Source organism: Eucyclogobius newberryi, unplaced genomic scaffold (genome assembly GCF_026437365.1).
Source record: "Eucyclogobius newberryi isolate DKJ021-1_F unplaced genomic scaffold, fEucNew1.0.hap1 SCAF_21, whole genome shotgun sequence".
Lineage (NCBI taxonomy): Eukaryota > Metazoa > Chordata > Actinopteri > Gobiiformes > Gobiidae > Eucyclogobius > Eucyclogobius newberryi.
Window position 1 is genome coordinate 9,488,328 of NW_027315846.1, and position 20,153 is coordinate 9,508,480.

At 39.5% G+C, this 20,153-nt stretch overlaps 1 protein-coding gene across 1 annotated transcript in view; it reads left to right on the forward strand.

Annotated features, from left to right (window-relative positions):
• grin3ba (glutamate receptor, ionotropic, N-methyl-D-aspartate 3Ba) overlaps positions 1-20,153 on the forward strand; it is a 181,690-nt gene that overhangs the window by 98,136 nt on the left and 63,401 nt on the right. Inside the window, exon 2 of the mRNA XM_072458207.1 lies at positions 12,851-13,533. Coding sequence (XP_072314308.1) covers positions 12,851-13,533 — 683 coding nt within the window. The remainder of the gene's footprint in view (positions 1-12,850; positions 13,534-20,153) is intronic.

Consider the following 20,153-nt stretch of genomic DNA (forward strand, 5'->3'; position numbering starts at 1 on the left):
GTAATTATGTGGTGAGCTGCATGTTGTCTACCGCATGTGTGCTCGTTTTTATGAAAATCTCCAGGTGAAACCATAAAACAAAGAGGCCACATATACAGATTATTGTGTAGTTTGAACTTAAGGGAAATGTCAAAGTACAGTGCTGTGCTGTTTGCTTTAAACTTTAATTTACAAACAGTATCCTTGCACTCATATTTCAGAACTAATTTGAATTGATTAAAATAGATAGACTTGTTGATTTACAAGTCATTGCGGTATATTGTACTATCGTCTTATATCAAACAGGCAACAAAAACATTCTATTTCAAAACATAATATTAATTTAACATTTATTATGCCACCTGCTTGTCTGAATGTATTTAATTTGGGTGTTTTGGCGTACAAGCTGTCACACAAGCAAAATGAGGGATTTCACACAAAAAAAATCGTACATTCTGAGCTGGGTTGCCTCTGCACAGATCTGACCTGTAACTTGGCCTGCAAGGAGATACATTTATTAGCTGTATTGCTGTGGAATATTTTATGCAAACCATAACATATGCAACCCTCCACTGCAAAAAGTTATGCACTGCACCTTTGAATGAAATCCAAAACTCAGCCCTCAAACAGACCTTTGTGTTCCAAGGCTTGAGACTGGGACTTATGTAGGCGTGTTGCACATTTTGCCTTTGCAGCCCTGGGCAAGACTCTCATTCAGCCTACCATTATTCTCTGTATGTAACTGTTTTCTGTGGCAAACCCACAAAAAATAAACGGAGCAAGAAGCTAGAAACCAAGGAAACCCATTCTGCCACACACAATAGATTTTCCCCCTTGAACATTCTAAATCTGTAACGACACTTGCGTCATATATTAACACATTTTAGATATCATATTTTGTCAGTATTTCCACACTGAACCCTCTCTTTTGTGTGTGTTATTTGTTGCTCACATGCATGGAGGGTTATTTGTCGTAATCCCCAGGCCATGCCATCAGGCAAATAGCACCTGCAATTTTGTGTGGTGTTGGAGAGGCTGTGTCAGGTTCAAGGTTTCTCATTTGCAAATGTGTTGGAAGAGGAGTGTGGGTATTTTCTTTTTTCACGTTTTGCTGATGCCCCACTTTGCTGTTTTTATCTGGCATCATAAGTTGTGCAGTTCTAACCTTGCACAAAGATGGAGCTTGGTATAGAAAGAAGATAAGTATGACAGATTCACACATACCGGCATGAACCTCAGAGAAATTCAAACAGGACTTAAAAGAGACGCCAGGCATTTCTGTTGCATTTGAAAAGTTTACCTGTGTCTGACCTGTGCGTAGATGGATTTCACCTCGATGACCCCAGAAAATCTGCTGTATTTCAACATAAACTGCCTACAGACCTGAGCTGGAGACAGTCAATTCTTTTAACTTTGTCTAGACAGTGACATGACAAAAAACACAACCTGGATTTTCGGAGAGGTGGTGTCAGACTTGGTGTCACAAATCTTATCAATATTTGAGGTCAAATGAATATTCCCCAGCAGGCGGAATATACTGAAATATCAACTCTTCTTCTCTTCAATGGGTAGCGTTCACGTTTTACAATATTTTTATGTTTTTTTTCCATATGAAAGGCATTGTATGCCAAAGCCCCTTCATTGGATCAACAAACTTGAAATATAATATTTCACCTGACAAGAATCACATGTTTGTCTTTGAGTAAAGACATAATTTGTTAAGCTATTCTGTAATACCTGTAATAATGGAGATATTATCTTAAACCCGGACAAAGCATCTGCCCTTTGACAGTTAAAAGAGAACTTCTACCTAAGATTTCTGATCCGTCCTCCACCTCAATATGAAACTAAGCAGTGTTGGGAAAGAACTTAATACATGTACCTAACTACCCTAAAGGAAAACACTGCAGAATGTGCCAGAACAAAATTAGAAAAAACATTGCTATTATATCTGAAATATCTTTTGGGGTCCACAGTTTCTCATCTCTGCTGTTTGCAGACAATGTTGTCCCGATGGCTCATCAAACCTGGACCTGCAACATGCACTAGGTTTGCAGCCGGGGTTTGCAGCCGAGTGTGAAGCGTCCGGGATGAGAATCAGCACCTCCAAATCCGAGGCCATGGTTCTCAACCGGAAAAAGGTGTCTTGCCCTCTCCAGGTGGGCGGGGAGTCCTTGCCCCACGTGGAGGAGTTCAAGTATCTCGGGGTCTTGTTCACGAGTGAGGGAAGGTTGGAGCGTGAGATCGACAGGCGGTGCATAGCCTGAGGTGGCCCACCGAGAAGAGGCCCCGGGAAGACCCAGGACACGCTGGAGAAACTATGTCTCTCAGCTGGCCTGGAACGCATCAGGATCCCCCCGGAGGAGTTGGAGGAAGTGTCTGGGGACCCCGGATAAGCGGAAGAAGATGTTTGGATGTCTTCTTCTATAATAACTAATAAATAGGAAACAACATTCTTTTTTTCTTCTTTTTCTTTTTATTATTAACAAAAAAACAAAACAAGAAATTGTAAAGTATAAACCAGAAAATGTGAACATATTTTAAGTATTCAGAAAACACGAGTACTCTGACTGGCCCATATAACGGAATATGTTACAATATACATTTTAATGAAAGTTTTCTGTATTCTTACTATATACATTTTCAAAGTATTCTTCCCTACACTGACTATGGACAGTCTAACGTTGTGATGTCAAGTGAAAGCAATTACCTGGCATTTTTCTAACTTGTCCTCCCCTCATCATTTTCATCATACAGGGTCAAAAGACAAACATTAGAGGTTTTACAAACAGACACACCCATTATAAGAAACCTCAGCCAATTCATCATGTAGAGACCATGCATGTTCTTATGTCCGACCTTTCTCTTGGGGGATTGCCACTGCAAATCATCTGCTTCTGAGTGTTTTGTGATCTGAATTTTAATTTGGCATACATGTTTTATACAATACTTGCACAGTGGGTATGTTAGAGTGACCCCTTATGGTTACATTCATGGTCACTTATGTTTACAAATGCAATTTACTCAATAATATATTATTTGGGGCAAATTGGAGCAGTATGTGACTCCAACTCAAAGGAGAATTGTTTTCACAATATGGTCTTGTCTGGGTGTTCAAAAATTACTCAGTTAAATTTTTTCTTGAACTATTGTCTATAAATCAAGAGTGAAATTCATGAATTCCACCAGAGGACAGTGCTTATCACCTGGATATCTATATGTATGCGCAGCACATAGGTCAAGATTAAATACCACATATATACTGACGCACCCAGCATGCTTTTCTTTCAAAATGCACTCTGAGTGACGTGAAACTGGCGCTCATCCAGAATACATAGAACCTTACTTACATACATAACTCTCATTCTATTTAAGTCTTCTTGACCGACAGAGGACGGTGCTTAGCACCTGGATGACTTGATACCAACAGCTGATTGCAGAAGCGGACATCACCACTGGAGCCACTGGATGAGGACCCACCACCTTTACTCTGTAGAAGCAGAAGAAGATACAGGAGGAAGCCCACGTAGCTTTAGCATAGATGTCATTAAGTGGAACACCCTTCAGTGCAGCCCAGTAGGTGGACACTCTTATGGTAGCTTTGGGAGGCTGAATAGCCTCTAGATCGATATGTCTGAAGGATGTCATCCACAACCCAATGTTGAGTCTCTGTTTGGAGACAGAAGAGCCTTGTTTTGTGACCCCCATAACAAACAAACAGGGCATCTGTCTTGTGAAGCCTAGCAGTCACATTGATGTCAGTCCTTTGTGTCAAGTCCGCTGAGGTATCACATCAGAGTCCTCAAGTTCAGACTCTGGAGCATAAACACACAGCGAAAGAGGCTGATTAATGTGAAAAGCAGAGACTCTTTGTAGTTAAAAAGATGGGTTAGGCCACAAGGTAACACCAGACCCATCAAAATTGTAACAAATGCAAGTTCTTATGTTTGTGAATTCTGTTCATTGACAATGGCAATAAACCTTTTCTGATTCTGATTTCTGATTCAGTGACTGACAAAGCAAGTAGCTTCCCAATACGCTTTGCAGAGTAGATTGACACCCATGAGCCCCATCCAATGTTTCAAACGGGGGGAACACAATCCTTCTAGGACTAATGGAAGATCCCAAGAAGACACTCGAGAAAATCTTGTAGGCCGCAGGCAAAGAGCACCCTTTTAAAAACGGCACACTATGCAATGTGACCCCACTGAACGACCATCAACCAAGGAGTGGCGGGCTGAAATGGCCTCAACATGAACCTTAATAGTCGAAAAAGAAAGACCTTTCTCAAGTTGTGATGTCTGAAGATAGTTCAGTAGTACTGGGACAGAGCAGTGCACAGGATCCACACTATGGGTCCCACACCAGCTAACAAACAGGTGGCATGAGCATTCAGGATTGCTTGGACAGCTAACTGGTCACAAGAGGTCCAGACCTTCAGTGGCCACAGGTACAGGTGAAGGCGCTCTGGGTAAGGATGCCATATGCTCCCTCCCAGCTGTGACAAGAGATCCTTCCTCTGAGGAAGTTCAGAAGCATGTGAAACACTATTCTCCCTAGCCAAAACAGAGCAACTAACAACACTCTGTGATTGCTCTTGGCTATCCTGTGTAGAATTAGCAACAGAAGTGGAAAAGGAGGGAATGTATACAGGAGGCACAACAGATGCCAAGGATGTACCAGTGTATCTTGCCCCAGTGGACTGTCGCGCTCGAGGCAAATAGACTTGACACCCAGATTTTGTGTACCACCACCGGATTCAACCTCCACTCTCCCGGTTGTGGTTTCTGCCTCGAGAGAAAATCTGCAGTGCCATTTTGCACGCCTGGTAGATGAACTGCCCTGACACTCTGCAAATGAGGCAGCGCCCAAAGGTGGAGCTTCCGTGCCTCCTATAGTGAGTGAATGGTTCTTGTGCCCCTTTGATAATTTATGTGGGAAACTGTTGATGTGTTGTCTAACTACAAGAACATTTCTCCCCCTGAGGGCAGGAAGTAAGAGCATGAGTGCCAGGTGAACAGTTCGCAGCTCCAGCTCGTTTATGTGTTGAAGCCTGTCCAGAGGACTCCAAACACCTCTGACCATCCTGTGGTTCCAAACATCCGCCCAGCCTGTAAGTGAGGCCTCTTGACGACACGGAAGAGAGCCCAGGGGAACGCCACTGCAAAGGAACTCCCTGTTTCCCCAAGGCCGCAGATGCTAATGATATTGAGTGGAGAGCAACACAGATCTGTGCTGGTTTAGCTGTGGATGTAGGTCCAGATTGTTGAGCCAATTCTGTAAGGGGCACAGGTGCAGAAGTCCCAGGCAGAAGTCCCAGAGGTATCAATGTTGACACGGACGTGAGCTTGCCCATCAACTGAAGAAGCAAACCGTGGGCTGGAGAAAGCCCAGAGATACTAGCTCCTTAGCTCCTTTCATCCAGCAGCAAGAGTCTCATCCTTGTCAGGAACTGGACATGCTTCTGATGGCCAAGGTCAGGCCATTCGATCTTCCGCCAGCCCACAGCTGCCAGTAGATGGTGTCCTAAATACCAGTGTTGCTAATGGTTCATTATCTTATTATTTTTTGTAAAACACAAAATGCCAAAGCAAAGAGCATGTTTAAAGGTCAAATAGCAATACAAAAACGCTCAATATGTGTTGTTTAAGAGACGGTAATTTGGTTATTCTGACAGCAAGAACTGGCACAGCATTTCCCAAACACCTCATACACTTTGAAACTCATCAGAAGGCTTTGAGAAGAGCTTGCCTTTGTTCATTGTACTCTCATATACATTGAGTGTGCTGTGTGGCAGATAAAGGCTATTGCTGCCAGCTTGTTTCAGACATACCTTTCTGCAGGATTAAGCTGGAGTGATGACTGGCAGGGACTTTATTGTCGTTAAAACACTACACTGCTCCAAATGTTAAAAATAGGAGGCTGTAATTGTGGCAGCCAAACAAATACCAACAAATGGCACCAATGCCTCACTGCACAAAGCCGCTTTTCCTAACACACATTTTACTGTTATTTTTATAGTAACGAGGCGTGTTAATATTATTTTTTGTATCCTGAAGGCCTTATTTACCGGATTTCACTAAAACAATGTACAATGGTAATCCCCTTTAATCATTAGGGCCCACTAGAATTGGCTGGTAGGGTAGATTTACAGAGCTTTGCATGTGGAGCCTGCAGCCAATCACAGCATTGACATTTTCTGTATGATTGCTATTATTGCATTCCGCTTGAGTTACATTATGGAAAATGGTGCAACATGGCCCCACTCCACAGCCTCTGCTCTTCAGATAATAGACTTATGCACTCTTGTGTTGTGCAATATAAGATCATTGGAAAATGTGTGTATTTTAGGGGCAGGGAATAAGCCTGTACCTCAATGTTAGTTGAAAGTCAGCAAGGAGTTAAAAAGTGCTTTAGATTTCAAAATGCCTGTGTAGAAATATAATTCCAAGATGACACATAGTAAGAATGCCCTGGTGATGTTGCACTCTTTGTTTTATCTATTTTTGTGCATATTTTTGTACGGTTTTGTGCGGTTGTTTTGTACTGCACATTTCTATATCTAGTTTGTCAAGTTTATTTTATTATTTGAGCCATCTTATATGCATGCATTTTATTTTAATATAGTTAATGATTTACTGATTCAGTAATGCTACAAATAAGCAGTAGTAGTAGTAGTAGTAGTAGTAATGTAGTTTACTCACTAATTTTAAACCGTTATGCTATTTGCTGTGTGATCGAGGCACAAAAAGAGATGTATTATTACAATCATTAATCTTTAATTGCATAATATCACAGTATTGAACTGCAGTCAGCCTGGAATGTTCCACAGTATGGTATTAAACATATCCATCTTTATTATAAGGATGTTGTATTGCAGAAGAAAAAAATGTGTTATATTGCGTTTGTGATCTATCAAAATACAACTTTACATTAAATGAGCAGTCCAATCCATACACTCATAACTTTGTGCATCAAGGCTTTCAGAGGCGTTCTGTGCGCAGAGCGATGATAAATTAGTAAGTTTGTGCCTCATTTGCTTAGGGAGATAAATACTGTGGCACATTCCAAACAAAGCAGTACAGTTACACCTTCACACAGAGACGAGGAAGAGCTCCACCCTCCAACAGAAAGGTTACATAATACACCTTTAATAAACACATTTGGCTTAGATCTAAGGCAGAATCTGGACACTGGTGCTGGTGAAGACATTTAAGAGAGTACAGCTGAAGTGAGTTGTTTTCCAAGCAAACTTCTCAAGTAAATTTATGTTTGCAAAGTTTGTTTGGTCTGTTTCAATGATTTGCAATTTCACCCCTATTTGCTTCCATAAATTACTCAGTGCACCTTAATATCTGGAAGGCTCTCTAGTGGTTAACTCGAGTATATAAGTGGAATTAATGCAACATCAAGTGGCTGCAATAAGCAACTAATGCGTTTTTACAGTCCATTTTAGCATTTAATTCCCTTCCATGGCCAAACCGCAACGCACTTGGACATGTTATGGAGCAGAACTCATGTCTTCAAAGCCTATCACCTTATGTCTTACCAGCCACGTTTACGGCTCCATATCTCTGCTCCAATCACTCTCATTTTCCCTCTTCCATTAAGAAAACCAAGTCTGTTTACAAGTGCATCTTATTATGGCACTCACATCTCCGCTGTTGTGCCCGATGCAAGAATCGCCCAATAAACGCTAAACAGCCTCAGTGTGGAAGTAATTGAGGAAGAATATCAGGAAGTGCAGACATGTGTAATTGTTTGGTCCAAATAGAAAGACAACAACATTTGAGGCAGCGGCTGATCCTTTTTGTTCAGAGAATTGGACAAATAATAATTTGCCTAAAATATTTTTGCTAATGTAGGTGTTTACACAGGCTTGGACTTGAACAGTTTGTCTCTAAATGTTAAAGGCTGCACTAAGCTGATGTCAGACTCTAAATCAGGCAAGTTAATTTGACATAAGTTTGATGCTTGTTTTATTTCTGGCTTTGGTCATACACTATTCAACACCAAGGCTACCCCACTATAATGATTTATTAATAGAGTGTCCCATTACAATTCCCATTAGCTTGTTTTGTGGATTCTCATGTAAATGTTTAATCTTTGGGGCAATCAATGCGGAAATCGAACATTTTATCAGATGTCGACAACGTGCTGATCTAATTTTGTGACTTCAGTAACAGTATCGGTATTTAACAAATAAAGAAATCAACATGCTTTTCTATAAAATACTTAAAATGTGGTGTAAAGTCGTGGAAATAGATGAAAAAACTTAAATTCTGACTTTTTTAACAATTAACAGTTGAAACTAAGATAGGTACAATGATGTCCATATTTGTTTTTCAGAATAGTTGCAAATCTTCTTACTTGGCTCCAATGTCCCCAAAAGTTTCTTTCTCTGCTTTAATCCTATAGATATCATACAGATAACCCAATTGAAAGTTGAAACTGCTGGATTTGCATAGAGATTCTCCACTCGCCTCGGGGACCGGCTCAGGTTTGATCTCTCATCATATAATATATTCTTCATCCTATATTCTACTGAGTCCTTGGATCCCTTCACAATCAATGTCCAATATGACTTCCTGCCGCACCTATGCATCCTTACTCTTCCGCCATCTTTGTTTCAATAAAGTCTCACTTATAAGTCACTTCTCATTCATCCAGCACTGACTTCATGACTCCCCATTGAGTTCAAACACAAGCAGCCACAGCACCCTCCCATCTCTCAGTAGGATAAATACATACGGCGCATTAATTCATCCATGTCTCCCCAGACTTCAGAAGAACACTTTTTTCCTCTGCTCTTTAGGGACTCAAGGACTCTGGCGAAGGGGCCGCTCTGTTTATTCTGTACTCCCGGGTGGGACATTTCCATTTGAATAAATGTGTGCGTCGCAGCTGGGGCGGAATGTCTCATCTTCAGATACACAAGATTCTTATGCAGACCATGTGCCAGGAGTACTATACAATGTGTGCATGAAATTTAATGTTTAGCCTTAAGTTTATGGCTGTAAATGCTGAAATAATCCACATAAGTTACTTCGCAATAGGTTTAATACAAAGGTAATATATCAACAAAATGTAAACAAATACTGGTTACAACAGTTAATCATTTCCTCATTATTATTTTTCTCAAAGTTGTATTTTGATGTTTGTTTGATATATTTTTGTTCTGCAACTGAGGCTCAAGTGCTGACTAAATTCCTGATTTTACCTCCCCCCCTATCTCTCGCCCACATCCCTGTGCTTAGTTGTGATTTTATCTTTATTTTCTTAATTAAGGCTCAGAGTGATACATGTAGTGTTCTGAAATGTCATGTAGCCACTTTTCAAAAATTAAAACATGTAAATGAAAGGCTTGCTACAGTGAAATGCCACTGCAGTTTTGCACATGAAGTAAATTAACTAGTTTTTATTATTTGTTTTAGTTACTTAGATTTAGATACTGTTTTATATATATATATATATATATATATATATATATATATATATATATATATATATATATATATATATATATATATATATATATATATATATATATAACAGTTTACAATGAACGAAGTGTAAACTGATGGTCTACTTATGTTATAGCTCAACACCTGGAAAAAAGCATAATATTTCTCCTTTAAAATTATGTTCATGTTAATCCACCAAAAATAAAAGGTTTTATTCCCTATGCATATACATGAATGTTATGTTAAATTATAGCCCTTTACGGACCTTTTCTATTCATTGCTTCCTGTTGTAGGCAACATTTTGAGGATTGATTTGACTGCACCCTTTTAACTGTTAAAATTATATGAAATTCTGTTTTAAATTGGCAACTATGGCAAAGATTTTTCATCATTCCAATGGATAAAATAAATAAAAAAGATCTATAGGGCATTTATTAAAGCTCTTTAAGTTGGGTAGAACCTGATAAAAGGATAACATATATTTACTAATCACTATCTCATCACAAAACTTTGATTTCTCTATATAAAAAAATCTTTACATTGAATTGTATGGTACTGTAACATGGAAACACCAGTAATATGCACGCAAGAAGGTGTCCACCAACTTCAGTCTGCTAAAGCTACTCTTCACTTCTGCCCAACATCTAAAAACCACAGCCCGTCTCTTCCACCTTGCCTGCAGCGCTGATAGGATGAAAAATGAATGGTCCCCCAAAGGGAAAAAAAATGTCCATCTGTGAGCTGCGTTCAAGGACAACAGTGTTATCCATTTTGGAACAGTATGAAACAAGCCAGTGTGTTGAGAGGAGCTTTATTGGAAACGCAGGCTTGTGGATGAACTGTGGCTGCTACTGTTGCGTTGCCAAGCCCGACTGCGATGTGGCAGATTAGAGCAGCATCATTGACTCCTTGTTTGTTCCTGCGCCGCTCTTTTTCTTCCGATCATAATGAACAAATGCGACGGATTGTTTTAGTTCAGTGTTGTGCTGGATTACGCTGGTGGCCAGAGCCAAAAAAAAATAGCATAATGTAATAATATGATTGTGGGTTATTCAGCCTTGAGAAAAACCGAGTGAGGCCATATCGTATTCATCTGTGATTGTGATTTTGTTGCTTCTTCTATTCCTCCTCCCTCTCCTCCGCTCTTTAACTTGATTATGTTTTACCTTAGATAACACAATATCGACAAATAAGAAAACATACTCTTGCTGTTGTGTCAGTTAACGGATATTTGTTGATATCAATAGTTTAACATCAATGGAAAAGCACACAAATTGAAGCACGATTGTAGTCTCATAAAGCCTTCCCTTTGGTTGATTATAACAAAGTACTTTTTATGATAATAGTATAAACATACTACCATCTTCTCCAGTTTCACTGCTCTTTATTTTAGAATTAGATTAGAAAAAGCCCATTACTATCAGTGCTACTATGAAGGTGGTAAATTATACTATTGAGGCACAGTGCTATGACTCAGTTTTTATAGATCTGTCAAAAGCAAAAAAACAACTTGCTCCGGATTGTCAGACTGTGCATTTATATGATTGTCAAATAGCTGAATAACAGGACACAGTACATTACATATGAGGGTCTCTGTTCTGATTGTTGTCCACAAAGGAGTGACACAGGGCTCAGTTTTGCCCCCCCTCCTATTTATCTTGTACATCATTGACCAGGGTCTAACTGGCTCTGATGCTAACAGAGATGACACAGTTATTTAATGAATCGTCTCTTACTCAGGCCATTGAATCCCTGCAGAAAGCGTTTGTAGCTTTTGTCACTTCTCCAGTTCAAACTAGTCCTTAATGCTGGCAAAACAAAGCTAATGTTGTTTTTAAACTTTATGAAGCCTCAGTCTGGTCCAGCAGTGTCCACTCTTGAAGGAAACGTCACAGAAGTGATTCATAAATACAAATACTTTGGTGTCTTGATTGACGACTCCCTCACTTTTAAACCACACATAGAAAAACTTGTGAAAAATAAATAAAATAAAACAGTTTCTTCTGTAATAAATTGTGTTTTTCTTTTGAAGTAAAAAAAAAAGCCTCGTTACAGCAACTTTTATATCTATGTTAGATTACAACAGTCTTTTTTATATGAATGCTTCCTGTCCTTTTTTATATGAATGCTTCCTGTCCTTCCTGTCATCAGATGGTGAATACGGGTTCTCATGCTTCTCCTCTCAGGTTCATTACTGTAGAGCCATGGAACATCACGGTGACTTGTACTCATGAATGGCCTTCTCTGGCCACTAGGAGGCAAGGGCATTGCTACGCATGTATTTACACGGCAATGCTTGGATTACTGCCACTGTACATTTGTGCTTTGATCACACAGAGAAGTACTGCTCTCTGTTCCTTTTGGCCGAACAGAGCTGGGAAAGAAAGCCTTTGTACGCTCAGCTCCTTTTGCTTGGAATATGCTGGAGAAAGACTGAGTTCATGTCTTAAAAGTTGAAAGTATTAGACATAAATATCTTTCATAATGTCAACATGCTGTTTGTTTGTTTGTTTGTTTGTTGTGACTGTGTAAATGTTGCTTCCTCTTGGCCATAACTCCCTTGGAAAAGAGCTTTTGAATCTCAATCGGAATTTCCTGATTAAATAAAGGTTGAATAGAAATAAATAAAACAAATTAGAAGTAGAAAAAATGTTGGGTTCGCAAATAAAAATAAAAATAAATAAATGTGTTGACATAATATTTAACATTCAAGTCCAAACTGTTTGGACTGTCTGGCATTTTTTTTTTTGGTGGAAAATACAGTCAGGAGTTGTCAAAAATAAAGTAATTATTTTCTCAGTAATAGTTTGGAAAGTTTGCTGCCTGTAGGTGCTACTGAAGTACTGAGAAGAGTGAGAACCAAACTAATTATCTGAAACTTTTCTTTGAAGCCTTTTTATATTTCTGATGCATGGACTTATAGGCACCAGCAAAACGTGGGCATTTACTAAAAAGTTAAGGACATTAATGGTGGCGGTCGTGTTCTCGTCCTGGTTTAGACCTGGTCCATTCCAGGTTTACTTCTGGGTTTAGTCCAATTAAGTTAATTTTGATGTGATGTGTGTAGACTTTTGATCAGGCAGGAACTGACTAAACTAAACATTTAAAGCAGCTATCAAAGTTTAATTTTAATTGATCCATGCACATTTGACTGACTAGCCTAGTTAGTGATCATTTGAAAGACTGAATGATACATGTAGGGTCTAAAAAAGTTAAAGCAAAAACATGTAAATGAGAAAAAATTTGGAATGAAGACATTTCCTTGTTCAAAACTGTTCTATTACAAAGCAATCCTAGACCAACATTGCATTTTACAATGACCAAAACGTAAAATAATCATCTACTCTGTGTGCACAACAACTCCTTCAAAAATGTCCCTTCCTTATCTGTTCCTTTTCTTTTCACAGAACCAGTTCCACCTGCAGATGTCGGCCCGTGTGCCCCCCTCCTCGCTGGGCAGCCTGCTGTTGACCGTTCTGAAGGGGGGAGATGAGAGGGACCGGAGTGGCTGGGGCGGTGCTGCTGTGGTGTGCCCGGGCTGGGAGGAAGGAGGCGATGGCGTACTGTCCCACCTCCAGATGCACAGCGGCTCCAACTGGCACCTATGGGACGTCATCGACCTCACACACGTCACGGGCGATGGGGAAAGACGTGGAGAGGCCAGCGAGGAGACGAGGGAGGACCAGAGGGAGGAGGAAGCCCTAAGGATACTTTCCAGTCGCTTCCTTCGCTCTCAGTCCCCTATCTCCTCCGTCCTTCTGCTCGGATCCGACCCCGAGTGTCTGTCATCTGTTTTACGCGCCGCCCAACGTCTTTCACCCACCCTGCCGGCGCTGCAATGGATCATGGGATACCCTATGTCTCCAGACGCACTCCACACTTTAGGTGGCCCACTCGGACTTTTGGCGTACGGCGAGGTGGGACGTAAGCCTCTAAGTTTCTACATAAGGGACGCTTTACATTTGGTGAGTCGGGCTGTTACCGCGGCAACGATGGTGAGGCCGGATCTGGCGCTTATCCAGAGCATGGTGAGCTGCTACGACAAACTCAGCCGACCCGACAGACCGTCTTCGGGACCATATTTGGTCAGGTAAGCACAAGACAACTAATGAGAGTTAGTTTGGATACATTATATACATTCTAACTTTATATATATTATTTTGGTGGTTAATTACATCCAAATATAGTTTTATATTAAATGTGCTATGCCATGAATGAACCCCCAGCCACTTAATCCCTTGACTCACTCTAATGTTGCACCATGACATCACGGGCCGTAGATTCCACATAGTTCTCATCCACTTAAAGCCCAAAAAGTGTCCTTGACATTTATTTCTCAACTCAACAAAATGATTTCTAAAAGTCATAGATTATACCCTTGAGTCTCTTTTTTCTCAAAAAGCTGCTGTACACTTTATTATGCACTGTGCATTAGCCTGAAGAAATACAAAAGTCAGGTGGAGGACCTTTATTACTTTTTTCAAGTTGAACTTAAACCCATTAAGTTGATATTTTGTTTTCAGACCCCTCTTTTAATCTAATTACACATTAACACTGATTACTAATAACCTTTGGCCAGATGTACTAATTGCATATTTAGTCCAGGTTTCTCTAGTGAAACTAATTTATGCATGCTAATTGTTTGCTTCTTCATGGGGAAAGTGAAAACAATTTTAGTTCCAGTTTTATGGAATTTGTGCTTTGGCTAGATGGCTATCCTTTTGTGCTTTGAGCCCGTCATCGCATTGAACATTTATTAGTGTGACATTTTATTTGTTTAGCCTTTTTTATTTCTTCTTTTTCTAAAGTAATCCCTTGTAATTCCCTACAAATGTGCATACACATCAAATAGTCTGAGGCCACGTTTAATGTCCATCGTTTTTGGAACATTTTTGACCTTCCCAGACTGGACTTAAAACAATATTTATATTGAACTTACAAGACTCACACATTGCCGCAAGTACTTCTGCTCATAATTACTTCTTTTATCAAAACTTTTTACTACCTCTGGCCATAGAGTACAATATTTACACAATGTCCCAAATGACTGCACTAAAAATGGCAATTAAAATGACCGTCCCGCTCCATCCAAAGCCTGTTAGTGCAGGAACTGGCTCGCAATGGCATTTTTGGGGACATTTTTAGTAGAAGTCGCCCCGGGTTGCCCTTGCTTGTCCTCTGCTCTGTTGGGGAGCTCCTTCTCAGTACTCCTGTCACACTGAGGAAAGGAGGAGGTCTTTATGGCAAACTGATACATGGACGCCCCGGAGTTAAGCCTGGTTTTATTACAGTGAGCAACAACTTTTGCAGCAGCAGAGGGCCATAAAAATACACATTTGTATGCATAACCAACATTTGAGGATGGTAGTTACAAGCTAGTTTAATTAAAATTTGTATATGTTCTTGTATATCTATATATATATTAAAAAGTTGTACCGGTATTTACATTTTCTCAGTCCATATTTTGATTGATTCCTGCCTGTTTTACTAATCCTGTACTTGCAATTTTAATTTAGACTAAAACTGTAAAAAATAATCAAGACTCTTGATTGTCAAATGCTGCTATGAAAAGAAAATCAGAATCAGTTCTCTTATATATTTCTATTTTGAATTATTTATTTGACTATATTGTTTTGTACATTGCTGTTTACTGTGAAAATATGGTTACTGTTTGTGAGAAATGAATACAAAAATCAAGCATAGTACGTCAGCTTGAAATATGTTGTAACTTTGGTGCGAGTAAAAATGTTTGAAGCACTTTCCCAAGCAGAATTTTATATTAATCCATAAACAGATTTTGTGCACTCCTTTCCACACTTTCTGCTAAAATATACATGTTCTCTAAATCCATATGTGGAGAGGGGGATGTACCAAAGTGCAGCATGACTCAAACTCGCCCAGTCTGTCCGCCCTGCCGGTTGACATGTTCGTTTTTTCCAAATGAGGCAACGGATAACGCAGCATGTGGCCGGTTTCTGTGTCATGTGGAGCTGGGAAAGAGGGATTTGTGATTTGAGCAAACATTTAATGCACATTGAGATTGTCAACAGCAGCAGCAGCAGCAGCAGCAGCAGCAGCAGCAGCAGCAGCCATATAATCAGCCACAGCACACACACTGCACTCGCACCATTTAGGCCATACAGCAGTGTTATTGAACTCCAACCGAGCAGGAAAACAGTGTAAAGTGTTTGAAATTACACTCAATTCACACGGGGATTGGATGAGGCGAAGAGTTTGGAATGGTAATAATCGATGTGCATTTGGTTTACATTGATCACAGCACGTGTGCTTTGGAGGATTCTTCAAAAAATGTGTGTCGTTATACATTATGGAATTGGTTCAAGGTGTATGAGTTGCGTTGGTTCTATAAAAATTACTCGGCTATGAAGGATAAACAAGAAACAAACCATAACAGTGTACATACAAACTCACCTATGGCAGTATCCAAGACGAGAAAGTTCATGTATGGAGCTATATATATATTAAGATTGCTCAAGATAGAAATAGAGTATATTCAAGGCAATAGGCAAAAGTAAGCGTGATTCACTTAAAAGTGTGTAATTTTGTGGAGAGATTGCTTTGCTTAGAATGTTCCACAGTATGGCATTTAAGTGACCTAACTCATGGAGATAAGGAGATGATGCCTCTACCAGGGGTGTCCAAACTTTTTTCCCCGAGGGCCGCATTTTGAAACTTATTCGGTGCAGAGGGCCACAAACAACCTGAAAATCTTGAATTTGTCAAATGACTAAGTTAATCATTCTAAATTTTGCATTTGTCATAGTTTCGATGAGCCTCCACACCTTTTAATAAGACTTGGAAAGTTAATATTAAGCTGGTATAACATGAAAATGCCTTAATTTGTCCAATGTTACAGCAAAATGTACTACTTTTTCTTGTTTGGACCAACTAGGAAGCCAGAGGGCCAACAAAAATTGGTCTGAGGGCCGCATTTGGCCCCCGGGCCCTAGTTTGGACATGCCTGCTCTAGGCCGAGTTACAGATAAGGTCTGTGGAGTGGCGGGCCCATTCCCAGCCAACTGCATATTGTTTAAGGCTAATATTTGAATGAATGCATGATAAGTATATTTAATGTCATACCGGTGAAGATTCCAGGCAAAGCAGTAACATCTCCATGGAGACAGACAATCAGAAAGGTTACATAAAGTGTACCTCTCAACATATGTCAAATCAGTACATAAATTGTGCCACCAGATGTTTGCGTGGGCGCACCGTGTATGTCAGAGGAAAAAACATGTGCGGTTGAGTTGTGACTTTTTGTCCGCAACATCACATTTTTGATATTTGGCTTCCACTGTGGGACAAATTGCTCGCAGTTAACAGTATTGACCGAAACCAACATAAAATCAGAATCAATATCTGCACACTTTTAGCAGGTGATTTTAGCAGTGGCCATTTTAGAGAAGCCATGGGAACTTAAATCCATAACAGTATTTCTAGATTTAAGATGACATAATAACTTTCTATGGACCTGGTAAAGTGAGATGACCAAATCACTTATATAAATGATCTATTTCATCATTTGCAGATTTTCTTTTTTAATATTTACCATGGTTAATGCAGCATAATCTGAAAACCGCCAATACATTGTCACTGACCTTCCCCCTGAGCCTGAACCGGACTGATTACGTTACAATATTCTCCCTATCCTCTTCACTGCCTCATCATTGTCCCTATTTTCTGCAACTGTTCGTGCAGACATTTCCTCCACAGAGGCTGAACAGAGTCTTAAAAATATACATATAGAGACCTCAACATGGAAAAGGTAATTAACAGCATAAGACTCGAGGGACAGAGCAGAGTTGAGGGGAGGAGAGACTGTCTGTCTGGAGATTGTAGGGATGAAGGGAGGACACTGATTTCAAATTCAAAGCACAGAGACGACCGTGGAAATGGCTGGACATTGAGCGCTGTTTTGGAAGGATTTATTATAAATGTTCACGATAAGTAAATACAAGCAGATAGAGAGGGCTTAATGGTACAGGCTTTTAACACATTTGAAACCGGAGCTGGAGGACGGCTCAGTTCTGTGATAGAAATAGACTGAAATGAATTGAATCGATATCTCTCTAATTAAGGGTCTATGGAACAAAAACTGGGTGATATCCTCTCTGTCAGCGCAAATGAGCCGAGGACAAAAAAGGTTTGAAAATGTGTTAGCACTATTCAACAAAAAAGGTGACAATGGTGAACCCAATCTCACAAAATTCTGCAAAATGTACTTTTTTGAGCTTTTGACCATGTTTTAACATTGTTCCCTCATCCAAAACATACCTGGAGATGCATTTATTTATTTATTCATATGTATTAACCTTTATTTAACCAGATAAAAACCCATTGAGATCAATAACTCTTTTTCAGGGGTGACCTGGGGCAAAGTGATCTTCATTCTTGCTTGTTTTATGAATCCCAGTTAGAAAGTCCTTTCCCCTACGAGCCTCAAAAACACTCCATTCTGAATCACCTGGGTAACTGACTCGATCTGTTACATGGCTCTTAGAATATTCTCTACTGTTCTTAAGTCCATAAATCGTTCTATGAAATTCTTCCGTCTAATCACGATTAGTACAACTGCGTGCTGAGACCCCGAAGTGAGAGGCCAGCTTGAAATGCATTGACATTATTTTTATTTTAAACTGTGTAATTCCCACTGCAGCAATAGATTGCGCCAAAAATCAGGACGTCCTGGGGGAAACAGCGGGGAGATCCACTCTATCAACCACACGCTATAGGTTATATTGTACCAAAAACAGACACAAAGACAAAGAGAAGAATAAAGTTAAATTTATATCTAAGAATGCTAACGGTAGCTTATTGCATACCATTATTCTAGCACTGCCTGCTGTGTTTCAACATCGATAGAACAATTCGTTAACCTGGGGTAACGCCAAATTAACAACCTCCGTTAAGACTCCATTGTCACAATGGACATGAATTGGTTGTGCTTAAAATACACATTGTAAAAGAGGGTAAAAGTTATGTTTCTCAGTTTTCCCTAGACATGATGCATTGCTCTCTGCAAAGGTCGTGTTTAAAGTACCTGAAATTCCAACATCCTAGACTGAAGCTGGAGGGCAGGTCAGAATTCTGTGGTAGAATTTGCTGCTTTGCAGATGTTGTTATCTGGTCTCTCTGTAAAAACTGCCACAAAAAAATAAGAACTTATTGTTTTTTACAATATCTTCAGAAAGTTGCACCCTTATTCAACCTGAAAGATGTGATTGTTTTTAAAGGACTTTAAACCATAAGATTAATAAGGCGAGTGCGTGGAGCCAACAATCCCCAACAATTAGTGTTGTCCCATTTGTTTGGCTCCCAATCCGATACCGATCTTTTAATGTTTGTAATTCCGATACTGATCCGATACCCATCTCCATTCCCGATCAATCTTATTCTTAATGTTTTTATTAACAACACTTAAGTCTGATAATGTCCCTTTATAAATAAATAAGAATACAACACAAAAGTTGGCTCAAATTGTATGACATTATGACTTCATAGGCCTAATTAAAAATAGCCTAACTGCCGATTTGACCAAAGTTTAAATGTCACTCTTAAGACACTGAAGTCATTGCAGTGGTAAAACAAATTATATCTGCCATTAATAAATCCTCTTTAGCGGAAGCTTTAGCCGCTTCTACTGCGTGTGGAGAAGGCTATTTATTTTATGGATCAAGCCGATACGCTGCCGATACCTATCGCTATGGTACGGGACAGACAACCCTGCCAACAATGAGGTTAAACACTTGTAGATCATATGTTTTGATACCCAGTCCCAAAACGAAAGTAGCCACGGGAGCAAAGTGGAGTTTTAAATAGTGTAGCACAGATGGGGCCCACATGAGTATGGTAATTTTAACTGGGACATCGCTAATGAAGGTGCATTTTAATAAACATTAGGCATAGTTCAGCTGAAGGTTCATAGACGCTGTCAGTCAAGCTCATTCCTGCACAACACTGGGGATGTGATTCAAAATTCAGACCAGCACAATTGTCACCACGCTCTTGTCATGTTTTTCCCCCTCCCAGACACTGAACAATTTTATTCCAATTGTATAACTCTGGGTAAAAGGCAGAAAGGTGTCATTCAAGAGCAGGGAAAACATCATGTCTTTGCATTGCCATGTTTCAAAGAGTTTTACCGTTTTTTTCTTCCGCATTAGAGTTCAGTTCAAAAATAATATAAATAAAGTAGAAAGTGTAGAAATTAGTACCTAAGTAAGAGTAAAACAGTGTTAAACTATTACTCAAGTCAACTGTAACTGTGAAATGAACTGTCTGAACCAAACATCTGATTTATAATTTGAAGTTAACTCAGTTGGAAGGATGATCCATTAATGTACAAAATGTAGTATTCTACACACTCATGTTCATCATTTATATTATCAACATGAAACTTGTACTGACTCAAAGTGGAAATGAGAACCAAAACTTTCACTCAAGTAAGAGTACTGTAAATATGTGTCAGAAACAAACAAGGTACTGAAATAAATCATTTTTAAATTCAGGGTTGAGCCAAAATATCTAAATATATAGCAATCTGTGTGTGTATATTGTACGTTTTACACATGTTCTGAAGCAGTAACATTTGAGGGAAGGAAATTTAGATATGCACTGCTAACCTAATAAGTTTAACAAGAACCAGTGCATTTTAGAATATTTTTCTATCGATCTAAACAAAAATGTTAG